Consider the following 21,327-nt stretch of genomic DNA (forward strand, 5'->3'; position numbering starts at 1 on the left):
GGCACTGCAGAGCTCTGCTATCCCCACAAAATCAAACATGGTTGGGGTTTTTTTCCCCCTTCCTAAATATTATTTGTTATTACTTAGCTATTCTATTTGGCAAGACTATAGGTCTAGCTCATCACCTTAATGCACAGCCTCATGCTTCCCTCTGCCAATAACTATAACTTACTATTTCAAAAGTAAACGCCATGCATAGACTTTCTAGCTGCTGCATCCACATAAATAATGTATTAGGCTTCCTGTACTGATGGATGCTGGTTGGTGCATAGAGAATGGGGGAAGGAGTGGCTGGACAATGAGCTGTGGTAGAACCGACTGCAAACAGTTATTACCCCCTAGACAAATGTTTTTTAATCTCATCAACATCTACTACTCAAAAAAATTATTGTAATATCTTTAAAAAAAATGGCAAAAGCTTAAATGATTAATTCTGCCCCTCCCCGTTTTACACTGGACCTTTATAACACATTCGTTTTTCTTGCTGCAGCAATTCTGGAAGCGACTATTGTCCATCCGCTTGATGGACTAAAATAACCTGGTTGGTGATTCTATTTTTGTTTTTGTTGATGCATTGCACTGTGTTCTTTGCAGCAGTTCAGAAGCTGCTTGTACTAATGCAGAGCAGGAGAGGTTCAGCTTTCCTTTCAGCTCACCCTGCTGGTCAAAGCAAGGTTAGAATTCTGCAAAGGGTTGTGCGTAGGGCCCATACCATTTAAAACACAGTTAGAACATGTCTGAAATTGTCTTTTTCCTATCATGGCTGTGAAGACATTGAATTTGACCTCTCTTCCCTTTTTCCTACCATACCTCTTTCTTAGTAGAATCAGCAACTTCTTAATGACTTATCTGATTATGCAAGCTTCCTTGGATTTGATATGGCCTGATCATTGATGATCAATTAGGCTGCCTTACATCTACAAAGAGCCAGCTTGGAATGTGACAGACACCTGTCAGGTGGAGGGATGTGTGGTTTCAATTTTTATTGCCAGGAGATGTCTACATACCAAAATTGCAAAAGGGGTAACAAAGTTTAGAGCTATATGGCAGAAGTGTAGGTTTTCAAAACTCCTACTGTTGATTTGGAAGTAATAATGCCACTGGCGGAGGAAGGGGGTGCAGTGAGTGTGGTCCACCCTGGGCATCATCCCTGGGGGGGGTTGACATCGCTGTGCCCCCCGGGACACTTGCCACAGGCAGTACCCCCCTGGGCCACTCGCAGCACCCCCCTGCCCCTGGGACGTTCACCATGGGTGGCAAAATCACATTTCAGTTTACCAGAGTTGACAAAGACTGCCTCTCCTACCTCACGAAATTTGACGGCGATATTTTGAGAGGAGACATAACCTGTACCAAAAAATGGGTGAAGTCAAATCAATGTGATGTTTTACTCTGACATCTTGAATCAAAATGGTGGTCGGTGTCCCAAGATAGATGAAGATCCCCATTCCCACCACAGGAACCAAGTTTGGTGATAATATATTGAGTGGTGGCCGGACCATAGAGAACAGATAGCCAGACAGATAAACCACTTTCCAGAATATATACTGGCCTGAATATAAGCCACACTTTTATTTCTAATTCCAAACGTGAAAATTTTAAGTGCAGCTTAAATTTGCAACCTTACAAAAAATTGGCTTTTACGATATCACTGTAGGATTTTCTTTTACATTTGCCATTTACGGGTGTGAGTGCCTGTGGAATTTAAAGGGAGTGGCTTATATTTGTGTATTGTCATTTCTTCTATTTTTCTCTTGAATTTTAAAGGTGTGGCTTATTTGCGGGTGCGGCTTATATTCGGGCCAATACGGTAGATGTTTACCTGTAGTTTTATGTGAATGAACAATGTACTGCTGCACATTCCTAGAGACTCCTTGCTTTGCTTCAATTGTTTATTTCATCTGGTTGTTTATTTCATCTGGTTGCTGCATAATGTAGAATTGTCTTTCAACAAATGCTTCATCTTCTAGGAGATTGTTGCATTCAAGAATATGCTAGGCTATTGAGGAATCCATTTAGGGAGTATAGTGAATCTAATTTAAGGAGCAGCTGCTGGATATTTAAAATCTGACAGCTTTTAGTGGCAAGAATAAGACTAATTGTGCTAATTCTAAAAAGTAAACAGATTTAGGTCTGGCCAACCGAGATTAATGGTAGTAAACATTTGTTGCATTCTCGTGGGCAGTGGAAGGGTCCTTTGAGCAATTTCTCCTTTTAAAACAGTGTTTTTCTTCTAGAATAGTTTTCTTGTAAAAATAGTCCCCTGTACTAGGATGTTGGAAAGCTACTTTATCTATCTTCCTTCCAACAGAATCCTTGATGCTAACAGATTGTTTCCCTGCTTAACTCTTGGCAAGAATATAAATTTAAACTGGGACAAATCTTGATTAGTGTTCACAATTTGGCCACAAAATAAAGTAAATCTGAAAATTCTCCAACCCTTTTTTGTGTGGGGGTGTTGTATATCACTAACAGTATGTGCAGTTGTCATTACATTCTCTCTTTTACAGCAGTCACAAATTGTATGTGGGATCACACATACTGTCCGGTACAGTCTTATAGAATAGCGCTTGCCTGCCTAGGGCTTCTGTTTTGTTTTTTTTAACATGATATTTATTAATGTTTCACAAACAATAAAAACAAATTCCAACATTTAAACTACAAAAGCAAAACAAATAAAAGATACACAATAGAAAAACAGTTGATAGAAGAAAGAAGAAAAAATAAAGAATAAAGAATAAGAACAAAGAGAAAAGCCAAAAATCAAAACTAAAAATAGATTAATATTTTCAAATCTTATATTTTCTTCACTAGTTTCTTGACCTCCTCACACCTCCCATTTTGTATTCCAGTTCAAATGTTACATTCAGCAAATCCTTACCCTCTAGCATTCATCCTTACTCCATATATTAACCTATTATTATAGATATCCATTTCCAGTTATCAATCCCTATTACATTTTCTTAAGCATCACTTTACCAGTACTACTTATTTTCAATCAAACGTCATTTCAACATTCCTTAATTTTACAGTGCTTCTGCAGGTAATCTTTAAACTTCTTCCAATCTTCCTCCACCGACTCTTCTCCCTGGTCACGGATTCTGCCAGTCATCTCTGCCAGTTCCATATAGTCCATGACTTTCATCTGCCATTCTTCCAGTGTGGGTAGCTCCTGTGTCTTCCAATATTTCGCGATGAGTAATCTTGCTGCTGCTGTTGCATATGCCTGCCTAGGGCTTCTGTTGAGTAAATCCCTTTTTCCCCTTAAGTCGTTCTCAGCCATGACACTTATCTAGTCCATTATAGAAAGCAGAGCAAGTTATATTCAAAGCATCCCTCTTCATATACTGTCTGGCAGAAAGGCAAAAGATCTCATGCTTATATGTCGAAAAATGCTTTCCTGGACTAAGGCTTATCATGCTTCTTGCATGTTGTACCTGATTCAGTGGTACCTCGGGTTAAGTACTTAATTCGTTCTGGAGGTCCGTTCTTAACCTGAAACTGTTCTTAACCTGAAGCAGCACTTTAGCTAATGGGGCCTCCCGCTGCCGCCTCACCGCCGGAGCACGATTTCTGTTCTCATCCTGAAGCAAAGTTCTTAACCCGAGGTACTATTTCTGGGTTAGCGGAGTCTGTAACCTGAAGCGTATGTAACCTGAAGCGTATGTAACCCGAGGTACCACTGTACCCTGGTGAACCAGGACTTTTTTCAAAGGCAACTCACAAGAACTCAGTTCCGGCACCTCTCAAGTGAGCACCATTGCCCATTCTAAGAGAATGTGTTCATGCACCACTCTTCTGGCACCACTTCTTCTGGAAAAACAGCACCGCTCAAAACCCTTGCTAATTCATCACTAAATGGCTTGGGTCCCCAGCACTTGAAAGAACATTTTCTCCAATACCTCCTGACCCAAAAATTGCTGTCTGGGAGAGAGGCCTTACTTGTGGTCTCACCAGTGTGAAGAATGAGGATGCAAGATAGGTCATTTATTCTCAGTGACAGCATCTCAGATATGTAACTCCCTCACAAGGAAGATCTGTCAGTCCCCCTTTTTATCTGCATTAAGGAAATAGGTAAAAACTTGTTCATTTATCCAGACTTTTGGCCAATATTTTAATGAAGTTGTAATTCCTGTCTATATTATTAACTTCTGAATTGTTGTGTGTCACTTTAATGAGATCTGCCCTGGGCTCCCCTTGTGGTTAAAGGGCAGGTTGCATATTAGAAATAGTAAATAGTGATAAATTATGCAAGGGCATATCTCAGCTGTCCTACCTCACAAGGAAAGCAGAAGGAGGTTTTTTCTTACAGTGTGACTGTAAGGAAAGAATATAATAATATAAAAAGCTCAATTGAGATGAAATTGAGAAGAGTGTTTAAGTGTGCAAAACAGGTCTGCAAAAGTGGAATTTCATGATAGTCTGGCAGCCATGTTTGTTCCTTCATGTTAGTTTAACTTAGTCCAGTGTTTCCCAACCTTTTTTGGGCAAAGGCACACTTGTTTGATGAAAAAAATCTCGAGGCACACCACCATTACAGCCCCGTGACGTCAGCGCGCAGCGTCACGCCGGGAGGGACGCACGAAAGTGTAAGTTTCAATTTTTCCCCCTCCCCCTTGCCGGGGAACCTCCAAGCTTTGGGGGTGGGGGGGGAGGAGGCAGCAAAGCGAGGCAGGAAGGAGAGCGCGGCTTGGCTGGGTGAGCTTTGGCAGGGGCAGGGAATGAGAGCCGCAAGGCGGGCGCTGCGGACGGAGGCGCTGCCCGCCGAGCTCGCAGGCAGCCAGGCAGGCAGACGGCGAGAGCCCCGCGCTGGGCGGCCTCTCCTCGCCGCCGCTGCCCCGCCTCTCGCCGCCCGACTCGCCCGCCTCCCCCCAGGCAACATCTCGCGGCACACCAGGCAACATCTCGCGGCACACTAGTGTGCCACAGAACAGTGGTTGGGAAACACTGACTTAGTCCACAACTTTAAATAGAATTTTGGTGAAAAACTACTTTCCTTCTTTCTCTTTTGCCTCATAGCTTGCATCATAGCTTAGCAGGGTTAAGGTATGGATAATGTATTTCATTTTTCTTATTGATGTAGCTGTTGCAAAGCCTTGGGAACCATCAAAAAGGATTTGAACAAAGGACTTGGAAATAGATCTTAAGTCAATGATAAAGCATTGTTACCAGCAGCAAGTTTACTGCAAAATCTCTACACTTTATGCAATATTTCAGTATGCAGTGGTTTTCTCTGGTTTTCTCTTAATGTCACTGAATGCAGGTCATTAAATAGCTTTTCTTTCTGCATTTTCTGTTATATCACTTCCATTCTATGATTTCTCAAAAAGGATTTCTTTCTAAGACTGACTTTGCAGTCCTAAAGTAAAATTATATCCCCCTCACCTAACGTGGATTACTTTATTAAATCTCATAGATCTTAACCCATTTGATAATATTTTCTGGCTATGCCAAATGCCAGTGTTAATAACTGGTGGCAATTGTACAGCATGCGACTCAAGGATGGAGTTTTGTTTTAAAGTGAACATGTGGTTCTGAGGTTGCATTCCGTCATGGTCTCTGGAAGTAGTTTCTACTGAGAGGGCCGTTGCCATGCTTTATTCAGTTCTGTTCAGTACCAGACTGTTAGTAAAGCAGAACTGATTCAGAACAAACTGACTGAAATGATGCATAGGCTGCAGGGGCTGACAGGAGAAAAGATTGAAAGAGTGAAGTATGTGGAGGTTGCTCAAAAGGCTGCTGTGCAGAGGAGATGGGATAGCAGAGGCCTGATAACCTAGGGCAAGGGAATCATGTCTGAGCAATCATGCAAGGATGCTTTTGTAAATGAAAGATGGCTTAATTCTAATTTCTCTCTATCTCTCTCTGATGCTTTATATGATACAGATATAGTATCTTCTCTCTCTCTCTCTCTCTCTCTCTCACACACACACACACACACACACACACACACAGGAGGGAGGCAGACATGCTAGAAAAATTGTGGATTTGCAAGACTAATTTCTTCCACTGAGAACAGTCACTATAAAGTGGGTCAGAAATCGAACATATTTTTATGTCAAAATAAAAAAATTCCTTCCAGTAGCACCTTAAAGACCAACTAAGTTAGTTCTTGGTATGAGCTTTCGTGTGCATGCACACTTCTTCAGATACACACATATTTTTATGTATTTTTGAAAAAAATCACAGACATAATTTGAGAAAAAAATTCAGAAAAGTTGCTTGGTTTACAGCAAAGAAAAGCAAAAGCAAAACAAAAAACCACTTCAGCACCTTAGAGATTAACAAAGCTTCTCTGTTATCATTGAGCTTTCTTCAGCATAGTTCAGGCATCCCCAAACTCGGCCCTCCAGCTGTTTTTGGGACTACAATTCCCATCATCCCTGACCACTGGTCCTGTTAGCCAGGGATGATGGGAGTTGTAGTCCTGAAACAGCTGGAGGGCTGAGTTTGGGGATGCCTGGCATAGTTAATCATCAACAACTAGACAGTCACACTACAGTATTTCCTGGGAATCTTTTCTTCACCACAAGCCATATGCCCTTCTATAAACTGAAAGCTTATTAACAGATTGAAAATGCTTGATTCAGTGGCTGCAGTCCACAAACCATAGATTACAATGAGTTTTTAGTGCGGTGAGAGTTCTCTGTATGTTGCCACTTATGTAAGCAAGGTTGTGAAGCAATGGCTAAGATTATCATGTTTCCTTCCGCATTTCAATCACTTGAGAGAGGAGGGGGAGTCTAGCCGAGTCCAGCCCTACCATGCTAAATCTCAGTAAACAGCAGAGGCATACTAGAGTCTCTTGCACCTTTACCAAGGAGCTGTATCAGCGCCTTCTCACTCCCCGAAAAAAATCACTTTACTACAATAGCTACATTATAAATTAATGCATTTTATGCAACCCAAGTACAGTGGTACCTTGGTTTAAGAACAGCTTAGTTTATGAACAACTTGGATTAAGAAAGCTGCAAACCCGGAAGTAGGTGTTTTGGTTTGTGAACTTTGCCTTGGAAGCAGAACATGTTCCGCTTCCTGTTGAGTGTGTTCCATTTGTAGATTGAGTTCCCCGCTGCTATGGGAAAGCACGCCTTGGCTTAAGAATACTTTGGTTTAAGAACAGACTTCCTGAACGGATTAAGTTTGTAAACCAAGGTACCACTGTACTCAAAGCATCTAGAGCAGCGGTTCTCAACCTGTGGGTCCCCATATGTTGTTGGACTACAACTCCCATCATCTCTGAGCTCTGGCCTTGCTAGCTAGAGGTGATGGGAGTTGTAGTTCAACAACATCTGGGGATCCACAGGTTGAAAAAGGCTGGTCTAGAGTGTGGGTGAAGCAAAGAGGAAGGGCAAAAAAGTGCATGTGTTGTGCCACAGTGCGTGGATGGGAAGCTTCTTGCCACACACATATATAATACACTCCATAGCCTGATAAGTGATTTTTGCATGGTACCCGCCCCTGCCCCTCAAGCCTGTAACCCTGATGGGGTGGTGGTTTTAACAACCCCTAGGTATACCTCTGCTTAATATCACTGACTTCCTCATTTAATATCTTTAATCCTAGGTGGTCTCCCATCCAAACATTGACCAGAACTTTGAGTTATCAAGGATGCAGGGTCTCAGTGATTTTCAGTGCAGGGCGCCAGTGTTTTGCATAGCTTTGTATCCCTCTCATATAACTCATGTCCACCTTGCCTTAAACATCATCTAACTATCACGTGTACACTCACAATCTTTATTTTTCTTCTTTCCTACTGCTGTCCTAATGTGTGCCTTCAATTACCAAATTATCAGGAGTGGGGAAACCTAAATCTTGGGCTAATATATATGCAGATTTTATCATTTGCTTACATTATTCGAGAACAGGGTTTTGATTTCTAAGGTTCAGGAAAAACATGAAACTTCAGCTATTATTTATGCTGCTCACTGCCTAATTTTTTACCAGGAGAACATGTGGAATCACAGTCACATTAAACCACAGTCAAATTAAAGCTTACATGAGTATACTGTACAGAAGAATCACAGAGCTGGTTCATGCCAACATCACAAGAATACCTATCCAAGGCACAGATCCTGTCAGGTGCTGTTCCGGTTGCTCGAGAGTAACCAGGCAAGACTCCGACCTGCCTTTTACAGGCTTTATTTTGGTGCAAACCATTTACAGTGAAGAGCATCATAAGTTCATGTCTGGCTCAATTGCTAGCAGAATCTGGGAGTGCTCTGTTTTTGTACCTCCCCCAACATAAAAGTCTCGTCACCCCCAGCCTTTTCCGCCCCTCCCTGTGCCTCAGACTACTGCGCAGGATGGGTGATGGCAAGGGCGTACTCCCCGCCTCTCCAGCTTGCTGAGGCTCAGTGTTAAGTCTCTTCCTAGCATCCTCTGGTCCTTGCACCTCTTCTCCACTGGAAGTGGGGCTTTCCTCCTCGCCGGAAGAGGAACTGCTTTGCAAGATTTTCGGAGGCTCCCTGTAACACAACTGCCCTTCGATCTCTCGCCTCTGAGCCGATGGCAGTTCCCTGACAGATCCTTGTGGAAAATTTCATAGCTTTTTACAAAGAATGATGACAAGAACCCAACAAATCACCTAACACTTCTGTAGGCACCAGGTTCCCAGGTTCCTTAAGGGCTTCTCCTTAAGGTGGTCTCTCTCCACTCCTCAAGGTGGGGCAGACCAGCAAGCAATGCTGTGCAACAGAAGGCTGTGCTGCTATGCTGCTGCTGAAGCCTCCCTTACCTGGGTTCTTTCTCCACCAGTGGCAGAAGCGATGGGGAGGGTGGCACCTGTGGCAGCACTGCCTCTTGCGCTTCCTCCACCTCAACCTGGTGGTTGAGTCGACTCTGGAAGGCTCTGTGGTGGCCTTTTCATCTACTTGAACTGGAAATTGAAAGGACAGCACTGGAAGCAGAAACTGACCACCCTGGCCCCAAAGCCTTGAAACCAAGCAAAGCTAAGCTACTTCTCATGGAAGAATTCTGATTGCCTTATTCACTTACTGCAAAGAATGCTCAACATTCAAAAATTTGGTGCCTTTAGTGGTTAAGCTTGCTTGCATTGAATGGAAGGTATGTTGTTTTCTACAGGCTTACATTGGAGTGGATGAATTATCAGTATTAACCAAAATTCCTCCCTAGTGCCTCTTGATTAAAGCTCATAGAGACGCAGTAGGCTCAGCGGTGCCAGGAAAGCTGATGCAGTGTTCAGTCTCCAGCAGCTGCTGATTAAGGGTTCCTAGCACGTTCCATCACTATATATTGACACATTGGGTTGCAAAATCTCCAAAGAAGCTCCTACAGTGCCAATAAATCTGCTTTATGCAAATGTTACTTACATTTCCATGACCGTACTTAGGCTATTCTTTTGTGCAATAAGGATCCAATATGAAGCAACAAAGAGGGAGAGCTGCATTTTAATATTTTGCTGAAATAGCACCAAACGCTAAGATTAGGGTGGGCGAGTTTGGCGTCCTGGTAACTTCATTTCTTCTGATATTACGTAAAATGACAGTCAAAATCAGAAGAACAACTATTGCATATATTTCAGTAGTATGGATCCGACAGAGATCTGAAAGTGGGAGGACAAGATTGCCAGCGTGGGACAAATGCACGCCCTTGGATATATTCAATAGGGAATTCTAAAAGAGATGTACGTTTTAAAATCATTGTTGTGGTAACTTTTCATAGAAAACACTGGTGCTCTTGTGAAATAATAATAAGGATATGGTGTGGAGCTACTTTCCAAAAATGGTGTCCCTGGCTATTTTTTTTAAATTATTGGTGTAAACAACTGCACAGAAGGCAATGGGCAGTGAGGTCTGTATCCCAAAATTCCTTTTCTTACAAATATAAATAGCTTTATTTGGCATGACTTTGTCATGCAAGTCATGAACCATCTATAGGAATTACTCGGCCTGTTGCAATTCTCGCTGATAGAAAACCTTTGACTATTTTTCATTGGGAAACCAAATGTGAATTTTATTTGCCAGTTAATTGTGTTTGGTTTCTACTCAAATTTATAGTCCTTGAAAGTGGACTGTAGTGGAGCTGATGACATTTTACTCAATATAATTAGTAAATGGTTTGTAAATACTAAGAAACAGTGGAAGATGTCAAACTGAATAAACTTTAGCTTTGGTCCTCTTTAATTTTGGAAGACAAAACATAGTATTTTTCAAGCAAGTTTTTCCCCCCCACACACAGCTAATGCAATACTAATATAGAATTGTGTTCAAAATATTTATTCCAAAATCTAACACATGGATCGTATGCTTGAAAAGCTTCTATTTAAATAAACAAAAGCAAACAAACCCTGTCCTTTAAATCATAATTGTGTTGCCTGTGATGAATTCTACTTACTAGACTGATGAGAAGGCAAACTTTATCTCTAGGTAGCAGGCAGAAAGAAACTGCAGCTGAAAGGCCTATGTCCCCTGGGAGGGATCGGATATCCGACAGTCTTAGCATTAAGTCCAGCCCATAAGGCTGCCACCTACAACCTTCCCCACCCTCATCCTCGTTGCAGCTTTGTTAGATTGCTCTAATCGATTGTCATCCTTTCGTGACCACACAGTGGGAGAAAGAGAGAGAGTCTAACTGGCTCCTCCATTCCTCCCTTAGATTTTTATGGCCTCTCCTCCATCTAATTGGATGAAATAGGAAGTCACTGGCAGTCCTGCGTTGCTGGGTGTGCTGATTTAACTCGGACCAGCCCTGCAGAGGGGTGGGGGTGGGGAGAGAAGAAGAGAAGCAGAGGGAATCTGTATGTCAGAAGAACAGAGTGAAGGAAAGAAGAGAGGGAAGAACTAAAGGGAAGGAATACTGGGGAGGGACAAAGAAGAGGGAGGTGGTAAGGACCGAGGACAGAGTTGCCATTATCTCCTTTTCGAATCTCTCTGTAATGATATTGCTTGCAGTGATGCCCAGGGAGCAGGCACCTGCTGCTCTGTAATGATTCAGCCTCTTTCTGCCGGCTCTTTCGCACAACAGGATGCTGTTGCTACTGTCATTGCTGCTGCTGCCGCCGCCGCCGCTGCTACTGCCGTTCTTACTGATTTTCCTTTTGCTCCTGCTGCATGACGGCTGTGTTTTCCTCCATCTAAGCAGCCACCCTCCTCAGATGCTCAAGGTGAGAAGCCAGCCTCTTGCTGTGGGCTCTTCATTCACTTAAACAATTTTCCTCAGGATTTCAGATTCTCCTTCTTTTCCCTTAATCTTCTTATTTTTCGCTCCGTGAAGAACTGAGATGGCTTGAGAGGAATTATAAACAACAAAATTTTTAAAAGTGAGCAAGGAGGAGGAGCAGGAGCTGAATCATTAGGAGAGGCTTTTCTCCTTTCTGAATATTTGGAAGGATTTCTCCCCCTTTATTTGGATCGTGTTCTGACACTTGAACTCTTGATACCGATGCTGTGATCCGGTAAGATTTCTCTGGATCTTTTCCCCCATCTTTTGGCTTGCTTGTTAGTGATAATGGAAAGGTTTTTTGAGGCCTTCTAGAAGAGAGCTCAACTGAAGAAATACATGCTTAAATATGTCTGAAGCTACTCTGGAGAGTTTTCCCAACCCCTCGAACCAGCTCAGTCCCACTCCATCACTCGAGGGGCTTCCTGCTGAAGAGGACATACCAGAGAATCAAACAGCAGACACAAGGGTGCAGGGAATAGCAGGCCTTGCTGCTACTTGCTGTGTGTGTCTGGAGGCAGAGCGGCTGACAGGCTGCCTCAACTCTGAAAAGATCTGCATTGTCCCGATCTTGGCTTGCCTGATCAGCCTCTGCCTCTGCATTGCTGGCCTCAAGTGGGTGTTTGTGGACAAGATTTTTGAATATGATTCTCCAACACATCTTGACCCAGATAGGATTGGGCAAGATCCAGTGACTGCCGTGGATCCTACTGCACTCTCTGCTTGGGTGCCATCTGTAGTGCATACTTCTTACTTTCCAGTACCCACCAATGTAGCTAACTTTGAAGTCACAGGGCAGCCTTCTGGTTCACCAGTTCCCCCTGAGGTTGCTTCTAAGCCGTCTCCATCTAGAGGTGACCAGTTAGAGGATCAGTTTTTACTCTCTTCAGTGCCCTCCTTACCCCCACCTAGTATAGAACCTGAAGTGAAAGGGTCCACAACAACATCTCTGCCACAAGAATTTGAAACTAATATCCAAACAGCTCCACCAAAACTAGGTAAGCATTCAATCCTATTCCGTGTGCAGAATTGTCATTCATATGCATACAATACAGGTGCAATCGACATTAAAGAGTATTCATATTGTGATGATACGATTGATACTAACAGATTTGCTAATAATTAAAGAGGCGTGTGTTAGCTCAGATATTTGCTTTAGCCTGTCCTTTTGCTAAAGTTGCAAAAATAGATACTTGAGAAATTGGGGGTGCTAGTCATGTAATACTGACAATAACTTTGTTCAACTGATGGTACTTTACAAACAGTTCCTCTGGTCCATTTAAGTAACGAATTGTATATGGCTGTTATCATCACTCCCTTTTGATCTTGATTCTTTTGTGTCCCTGACAGATTATGCCCTTCAACACTCATTCATACTCCCTCCCCTTAAGTTAGCTGGTTAGTGCAAAGAGAAAAAACAAAACTGTTAATTTAGCAAAAGCAATGAAGTCCTGCGGCACTTTAAAGTCTAACCAATTTTATTATGGCATGAGCTTTCATGGCCACAGTCTGCTTCATCAGATGTATGGAATGTGAGCTGCACTCCTAGCATATGATGAACTGGGCTCCAGTCCATAAAAGCTTATGCCCATAAAATCAGTGAAGTCTTCAAGGTACCACAAGACTCTTAGTCTGTTACAGCAGAGGTGCCAAGCATGACTATCCCTCTGGAAATTTGTCAGTAATTCTGATCATTTATATTTCCAGTTAGAACCTGGTACCAACCTGTACAGATATGAGCTACTGGCCCAGTATACCATTGTGTATAACCCTTCCATTTATGGCTAAATTTGAGCAATAGCTTGCCATAGGCTAAAGCCCTGGAATCTCTTTATATTGGGAGCTCTGTCTTGGGGAGTGTGGTTTAATGATAAAGATGAAAGAGACTCTAAGCATGTGTGGAGTGCATTTCCTTTGCCACTGAGTGATTTCAGCCATGTTCCAATATCTAGGATCAGGACAAACCATTTTCTGCTTGGAGGATGTTGCTTTTAGCCTGATAACTTACGTTTTTTTAGAAAATCCCTGGAAACATTGGAGCCAAAAAAATATCAATTTGTTTAGATGTATAAGCTTGCCCATTCTGAAACAACATCAACAAATTTATTGAAATTCACCCCACCCTTTACTGGCTTGCGTCTAAGCTCCACAAAATAGCTTAAACTGGAAGATCTAAACTCTAAAGTTTCTTTTTCTTTTATTCCTCTATGTAGGAGACTGGGCATGAACAAGCTTTTAGCTTTCACTTGAACCTCTTGCTATTAACATATTTTAGAGAATAAAATGCTATGTTGGAAAATAAAATTGCCAACATTTTTTTGAAATGCAAATCACTGAAATGACACATAAATAGTGAACTTCTATTAAACATGCAAAGGGGGTGTGTTTTGAGAGGGTGATGATATTTAACAGAGATGTGCAATGGTGAACACTGATTTGTTTGTTCTTATAACATTGTAAGCTTTATTCCCTACCTCTTCACCCCCTTTTTGGCTAATATACTTTTGAGGTATTATTTCGAGAGCATCATAAATCAACCACATGGTCATTTCTGGCAGATGTATGTCAAATGTAAAAAGATTAGCAGTTATACCACTAATTTACAGACCAATCCTATGCATGTTTGCTCATGTGGACTTTTCTGTCTAGTAAGTATGTTCAGGATTGAGTCTTCATGCACCAGATGATTTGAACGGTATAATGAGAAATCTCCATTGCTAGCAGTGCAGCTACACCCATCTGCAGGAGCTGTGGATCTTGCCCAGTTATTATAATAGTCCAAATGTGAGTTCTGCAAAGACGGGATTCAAAAGGCACAACATTACAGCTCCTTCAGAGATCCTTTGCATGAGAATCCATTACAGAAATACTGGCCAAAGCACAATTTACCTGAGTTGATAGTCTGTCAGATTGCTGAGCAAATAAAGTTGATTAGTATAACAAAGATTGGTCATGTATTTGCCACGTTGACTTACTGAGCTTAACCAATTTTAGGTAGGGGGGCATGGGGAGAGCAAGCTTATTTCTCACCATTTTTTTGAGGGGGGTATCTCCTTAAGAATGTTGCCATCCCTCTGCAGTTGGCAAACTGAACATCGTTTACAAAAAGCAGCTTTCCGTAGGAACAAAAATGACAAAGACCTGTAAAGAAGCAAAACCAAACGTATACACAGCCTGCAACATTCTGTACAACAGAGAAGAGTTTATGAATTCAGTAATTTGAAATTGAGACAGAATTTGCTCATAGCCCACCCATCTAGTGGGTTTCTTGAGAGGAGTGGAGGGGGGGAAGGTGGCCTAACAGCAAATCATTATCTGCATTCCTCTTAGCTCACATTTTCAAGAAGGGAGGTGGTGGAGGAAATTTTGGAGGATTGCAACAACTGTTTTGTTCTTTAAGTCTTAAATTCCATATAGGTATTTACAGAAGGAGTAAGGAACTTGTTAACTGATTTGTCTTCGGTTTGCGTTGAGTAAGAATATTTACTTAGACGCATAAGCCAATACAAGCTTTAGAACTATGAAGATCCCTCTAGAATTGGTATGGGGAAGCAAGTCTGCAAGATACTTGCCATGGCTCTGAACTTACCATGTGCATTACCTATTTCACGCAGTGCAAGTCATTTGGGTAAGGGAGGGTTTTATTTATTTATTTAATCCTCTAGGTGGGTTGTAAGAGCCGGGTGGGCACTTAAGCAAGTAGATATTTATTCCTAGTAAGATTGCAAGGCTTCATACCAGCACTTCTTCAGGGCTAAATATGTGCTGTCATCGTTCATAGTTTGAGACTGACATGTCATTTTTGAACCAGACTTTTTGTGGTTACAGAATCCCATTTTCTCCTCTCCTTTTCATCCAACTCAGCATATTCTGTTTGGGGCTCTATCTTTCAAGGTCATAGTCTGACAAGGGCTAATTGATTCTTCTCTGTACTGGAGTCTGGGGGAGAAGCAATCCTAGTAATTGTCTCCGCTGTCTCGAGAACTCTCATACCTTTTAGTACCGTACACTTTGTATTTTTTCAATATAGAAATAATCCCTTTTCTTCCCTATGCATTCTCATTCTAAATTAAATGTCACCCTGGTTCTGTTGAAATAGGAAAGAAAACCTAGTGTTTTACGCAATCATATATAGGGCATATTCATATACACATCTGAATGATGTATCTATGGTTTACATTATATTCTTGCCATAACCTGCAATCTCTCTGTGAAGATGAGTTGGTTTCATGATTACTAATCATGCTCAGATGAAATAGTGCTTTACACATAACCCACAAAAACACCTTCGTTACTATAATGGTTATGTTCAGGACGCTGCAATCATTTCTGTGGTAATAGCTGTATTGTATTATATCGACAACATTTTTTCCTGTTATTAGAGCTTATTAGAGGTTTGAGCTTTTTTCATTTTCTATTTGAATGAATTGTAAGGAGTTCCTGTGCAACATTTGATCACTAGCTTCAAACAGCCCAAATATTTGATAGTGGCTTTTTACCTACCACTCCCTACCTGGTTTCACCTGCCAGATTCTGACTCTTTGTTTCTTTGCACGTGCATAATGAATAACAGAAAGGCACAGTGTGTGTGTGTGTGTGTGTGTGTGTGTAGGTAGGTAGGTAGGTAGATAGATATAGATATAGATATAGATGATATAGATGATATAGATGATATAGATATAGATATAGATTTGGATAAAATTTTTATCAGAAGACTTTGTGTCCCTGTTGGCCAGCAGGAACAGCCCTACTTAAAGAGTCCCCTTGATGCATGATCAGCAAAAGGATAAAGCAGTGCTTTTTAAAGTGGTAGCTTCAGTCCTATTTAAGTTACTGTTGAGGAAGGCCTAACTAAATCTAAGCTTGCAAGGTTTTAGGAAACAATGGCTGCGATCCAGTCTAGGCTCTAGGCACACCTGGAGCCTTCTTGAGTAGGTGGGAAATAGACTTAATAAATCTAAAGCAAATAGATTATTTATTGTAAAGATGGGGGGGAAAGTTGAATTAGGATCTTGAACAGAGCTAAGGGTGACTTTTCACAACTGCACAAAGTTTGAGGGCAGTAAAACTCACTCGACACTAAAGGTAATCATTGTGCAGCAGGTGTGACTTATTTTCAGCGAGTCTTACTCCCAGATAACTTAAGAATAGACAGTCAGCCAAGGAGGTGTGAAATGTAGCCATATTAACTTTTCATTTGTGAACAGAACTCTACTACAAGCTTTATTAATTTAATCATTGTGTCTCGGTATTACAAGATAGACAAAAGTGGGTGAGATTAATCTCTTTAATTTAATAATGGCTCAACCTCCATAAAGTGTGTTATACCCTGCCCCTTGGCATCCTCTGGTTCATTTTAGCTAATGCCCACTCTGCTGTTTTCACAACTTCGCTGTCCACCCTTCCTCACACCCTGAGTTGCTCTTTGACAAAAACTGCATTAGTATGTATGATAAAGCTTCATACCAGGATACCTGTTGCCACATCCTAATTATACTACAGCTTAACTAAGATACTTGCTGATATACTTGATAGATATATTTGCTGTATTCAATTCTGGAGGTGTAATGCTTTTCATCTGATAATACTTAGTCACATTCTTTGCTGCAGAATTCATTTTAACTTTATCTAGTAATAGAGCTGTCTTGAACAGCACACCAACTTCACCTTGTAGATGCAAGTGGAGTCTTCAACTGTAAACTCATCCTCCCCAGTAAAAGAAGAATAAACACTTTCTTTTCCCTTTCCCTTTTTTGAAGTGTCCATAAGAGGAACTTGTTGGGTCAGGCCAATAGTCCAGTATTCCCACAGCAGCAACCCTATGAGAAGCTCAAAAGTAGGACCTGAGCACAACAGCTCTCTGACAACCTGCCATTGCCAGCAACTGATATTTAGAGGCATATACTGCTTATGACAGGGGGACACGGGGGGGTGTGTGTGCTGTGGTCTAAACCACTGAGCCTGGGGCTTGCCAATCAGAAGGTCGGTGGTTCAAATCCCCGTGACGGAGTGAGCTTCCATTGCTCGGTCCCAGCTCTTGCCAACCTAGCAGTTCAAAAGCATGTCAAAGTGCAAGTAGATAAATAGGTACCACTTCGGCAGGAAGGTAAACTGCGTTTCCGTGTACTGCTCTGGTTTCGCCAGAAGTGGCTTAGTCATGCTGGCCACATGACCTGAAAAACTGTCTGTGGACAAACGTCGGCTCCCTTGGCCAGTAAAGCGAGATGAGTGCCACAACCCCAGAGTCGTTTGCGACTGGACTTAACTGTCAGGGGTTCTTTACCTTTACCTTTTACTGCTTATGACAGTGAAGGTAGAACCTACCCATTATGGCTAGTACTCATTGATAGCTTTATCCTCCAGCATAAATGCAGGGGCTGAACTTAGGGATAAGTTACATATTTTTATTAGTGGATCAACAATTTCACATTCAAGCTCTTTAAGAACTCATGTGGGGATGCCTCCCAGACCCAGCAATTCACCAGCTTTTAATTTTGTCAATAAGGCCTAGAACTTTGTCTCTCATCACCGCTATCTGCATCAGTTCCTCAGACTCCCTTCCTGTGAAAGTTAGTTCAGGAACAGGGACCTCAATTTGCATCTTCCTCTGTGTGGCGTTCAATCTCTTTTTGTCTCCTTTATTATCCAAAGGACCATCTCCCTAGGCAGTCTCCTGTTGCTGATGCATTTAAATAATTATAGTGGTTGGGGTATTTGTGCTTTTAGCAATATGCTCCTTAAACTCTTTTAGCATCCCTTGTTGTTGTCCACTCCGCTAGCATTTCTTTTGCCAAAGTTTGTGTTCCTTTTGGTTCTCATTTGGATAAGACTTACATTTTCTAAAGGAAGTCTTCTTGCCTCCAACAGTGGACTCTGTTAGTGGACTCTGTTCACTAACCACCTAGGGACTACCTTTGTTCTGGTGGTACATTTCTTGATCTGCAGTATACATTCTAACTGAATATCAGTTTTTGATAGCACTATGGTCACTATTCCCAAGTGGTTCAGCAACACTTACATCACACCTGGTCCTGGGTGCCACTCAAGATTAAGTCCAGGGTCGCCACTCCTCTGGTTGGCTCCATGACCAACTGTTCTAGGGCACAGTCATTTAGAGCAGTGTTCCCCAACCTTGGGCCTCCAGATGTTTTTGGACTACAATTCCCATCATCCTTGACCACTGGTCTTGCTAGCGAGGGATGATGGGAGTTGTAGTCCAAAAACAGCTGGAGGCCCAAGGTTGGGGAACACTGATTTAGAGTATCTAGAAATTTTCTTTCTTTGCCTTGACTCGAACTCACATGTAGCCAGTCTGTCTGAGATTAGTGGATGTCACCTGTTACTAAACCAATCAGTGTCAGTGCTGATCTGTGGCAGTGTTCATTTGGTCTTCCATATTCATTCATTGGCAACCCAGTGAAACAGGTGATAACCAGTGATTAAAAAGTGATTAAAAAGTGCAAACTCAATATTGTACTAGGAAACAAATAAATTCTTTATTGGTGTTCACTGCATCATTTAAGATGCATTGTTCCCTTCAAATAGAATATAATTTTATTAGGATTTTTTAGGAAACAAAAATAAATTGAAGCATTTAAAGTACCTATGGAAGATAGGAGAGTTTAAAAGTGGCATAAGTTTAAGTGTATTACTTAAATGCATTAGTTGTTTTTTACCTGAAAGGCCTCTAAGCATAAATATATTATGCCATAGGGACAAAAGCAAAATGCATCTAAAATATTACAATTTCCATACACCTTACAACCCTCTGCACCTCCCATAACAGCTATAGAAAATTTGCAGGACAGTATCAAAAGAAAATAATCAGCTCAGTCCATCAAATTATGAGGGGGAAAGGTAAATCTTTACCTGCTGCCAAAATGATGTTCATGAAGGTGCCAGGTGGATCACAACGGGAAGAACATTCCACAGAAGTAGAGCCACAGCTGAAAAGGCTCTCTCCTTTAACATCATCGTTCAAGCCTCCCTCAGAGTAGGGACCTGAAGAAGGGCCTCCGAAGTTGCTCTGTGACTCTGGGTAGGGTCTTTAAAATATTGGGGTCTTGAGGCATAAAGAGCTTTAAAAGTCAAAACCACCACTTTGAATTAGGCTCAGAAGCCTACAGGTACTAATTGCATTAGTACCGTACTAATTGCATTGACAAAGCAATCAATTAGAGCAATTAACATCGCCTTCTAACTTCCTCCAGCCCCTCTGTCTAGTTGTAAAACAGAATTGGTAAGTTTCCTAGCATACTAGCATTCGGGAATAAAGTTAATAGTTGCCCATCTAGGGCTGTGGTTCAAGATCCTTTGGCTTCCGGCTGGGTGAAAGCAAATAAAGCGAAGTTGGATAGACAGCAAGCAGAGAGACTTGTGATATTTACTCAACATTATGTATCAATAAGAAACTGGAAAGGGGGATGGAATTTTTCATCATTTCCATTGATTTTGTTACTTACTTAAGTGAACCCACAGAAATTGTTGACTATGGATTGCTGTAATCTGTCGGGGGGGGGGGGGTAATAACTGGGACCCCTGTTTTTCCATCACATTAATTTGGAGCATTCCAACAATGTTTATAATTCCATGTCCATTGTGACACTCTTGTTCCATTCTTCTCATATCTTTATGTTATCTTTAGTTTTCTTCTCATCCAAGATGCCAAGGTCTCACATGATGGTCAATGACACCTAGCACAAACTCCCAGCAAACCTACACATAGTATCACAGACTTGAACTTTTCATCCATTTGGCTTGATGTTTGCTGTAGTTAATGGTTCTGCGAACCTAGCAAGGTCCAGGTTAGCATAATACAGTGTGTTCTGTTCTGTTGTACAATAATATTGTTAGTTGCTTTAAAGTTTAAACTTTGTCAAAAGGTGGGGAAATAACACTTGATAGTTCAGTGTCTGTGTGCCATCCTACATTGCCTTGCCATCCTTTCACAAGTATCTTCACTGCAGTAAAAGTCAAATGCAAGTGAATTGGTATGACAAGGGCTGGTGCTGTGATGTTTTCATTGTAACATCTGTATGTGATCTTATATTTGTATATATTTTAATTCTACTAATGCTTAATTGTTTAAAAAGGTGGGGTGTGACATGTGGGCCTAGTTGATCTCCTGGGAGTGAAAAATGAAAACATAAAAGTGGAAATAAAAGCAGTCTGGTAAATATGAATTGAGGGTATGGCTGTCCTTTCATCTATTTCCCCTGGGCTCATCCTCCATCACCCACAGTCCCCCTTTTCTTCTCCAACTACACCCCTGTTACCATCTCCCAACTCCCAAAAGACCAGGAGGGAATTAGAATGGGCAGCTGTCATTATCATTTTTCTGCCTTTTCATTGTACAGAACAAATGGCAGCTGTTCTCCGTCTTGCACTAAGTCCCCAGAGAACAGTCTTAAGTCAGGAAGGAAGGAAAAGAAATCTCCCTTCCACACTGTTACGGAAGTTGTGCATTGACTGTCTCTTCCTTAACCCTCCACACAAGATTCAGGAAAGGCAGAGTCTGTGATGCACACAAAAACTTCAAATTTAGGTATATAGTCAAAATTAGGCTTGAACCTGCAAAAATCAAGTAAGCAAATGCCTAACTACACAGCCTCTGTGTGAGCCTTTCTATAAATGGAAAGGCTTCAACATATCTAAATCACATTTGAAAACTGGAATCCTCGCTTTCTAGATCATATATGTGAGTGTGACCTTGAGTGGAATAGCCAGGTGTGCATACATATTTTGGAAGAAGGTGTCACATATCAGAACGATAAATATCTTAAATTCCTTGTATTAGTAGCAGCAGAGTAAATTAATAATACTGCAGTTACCCAGCTGATGGCATAAAATTGTACTATGCCATTTTGAATAACTAGGCGATACTTTATACACACGTGTCATGTAATACCATTCAAAGTGTCATTGTACCCCACTCCCATTTAGAAATTTACTAGAAATAGCTGCCATCAATTATCCTTTTTCATTGTTTTAGTGATGCTTTATTTGCCTTTGTGCATTGCAGATATGTACGGATGAATTTCCCTTCAGTTTGCAATACAGTCGTTTTTATTTTGGAACAGAAAAAAGAGTCTTTCCCAACAGCTGACAGCAAGGCAAAATGGTGTTTCCAATAGGGCAGTGTTTCAA

The 21,327-nt window shown here is 41.5% G+C and overlaps 1 protein-coding gene across 17 annotated transcripts in view; it reads left to right on the forward strand.

Moving 5' to 3' along the window:
• NRG1 (neuregulin 1) overlaps positions 1 to 21,327 on the forward strand; it is a 513,412-nt gene that overhangs the window by 395,254 nt on the left and 96,831 nt on the right. Inside the window, exon 1 of one of the 17 annotated variants that reach the window (XM_081176442.1) lies at positions 10,568 to 12,179. The exons of 15 other annotated variants lie outside the window; for them this stretch is intronic. In XM_081176442.1, coding sequence (XP_081032568.1) covers positions 11,531 to 12,179 — 649 coding nt within the window. In that variant the 5' untranslated portion in view covers positions 10,568 to 11,530. Of the gene's footprint in view, positions 1 to 10,567; positions 12,180 to 21,327 lie in introns of those variants that run through there. One more of the 17 variants, XM_081176445.1, reaches the window with a different exon arrangement.

Source organism: Podarcis bocagei, assembly GCF_964188305.1.
Source record: "Podarcis bocagei genome assembly, chromosome: 17".
Taxonomy (NCBI): domain Eukaryota; kingdom Metazoa; phylum Chordata; class Lepidosauria; order Squamata; family Lacertidae; genus Podarcis; species Podarcis bocagei.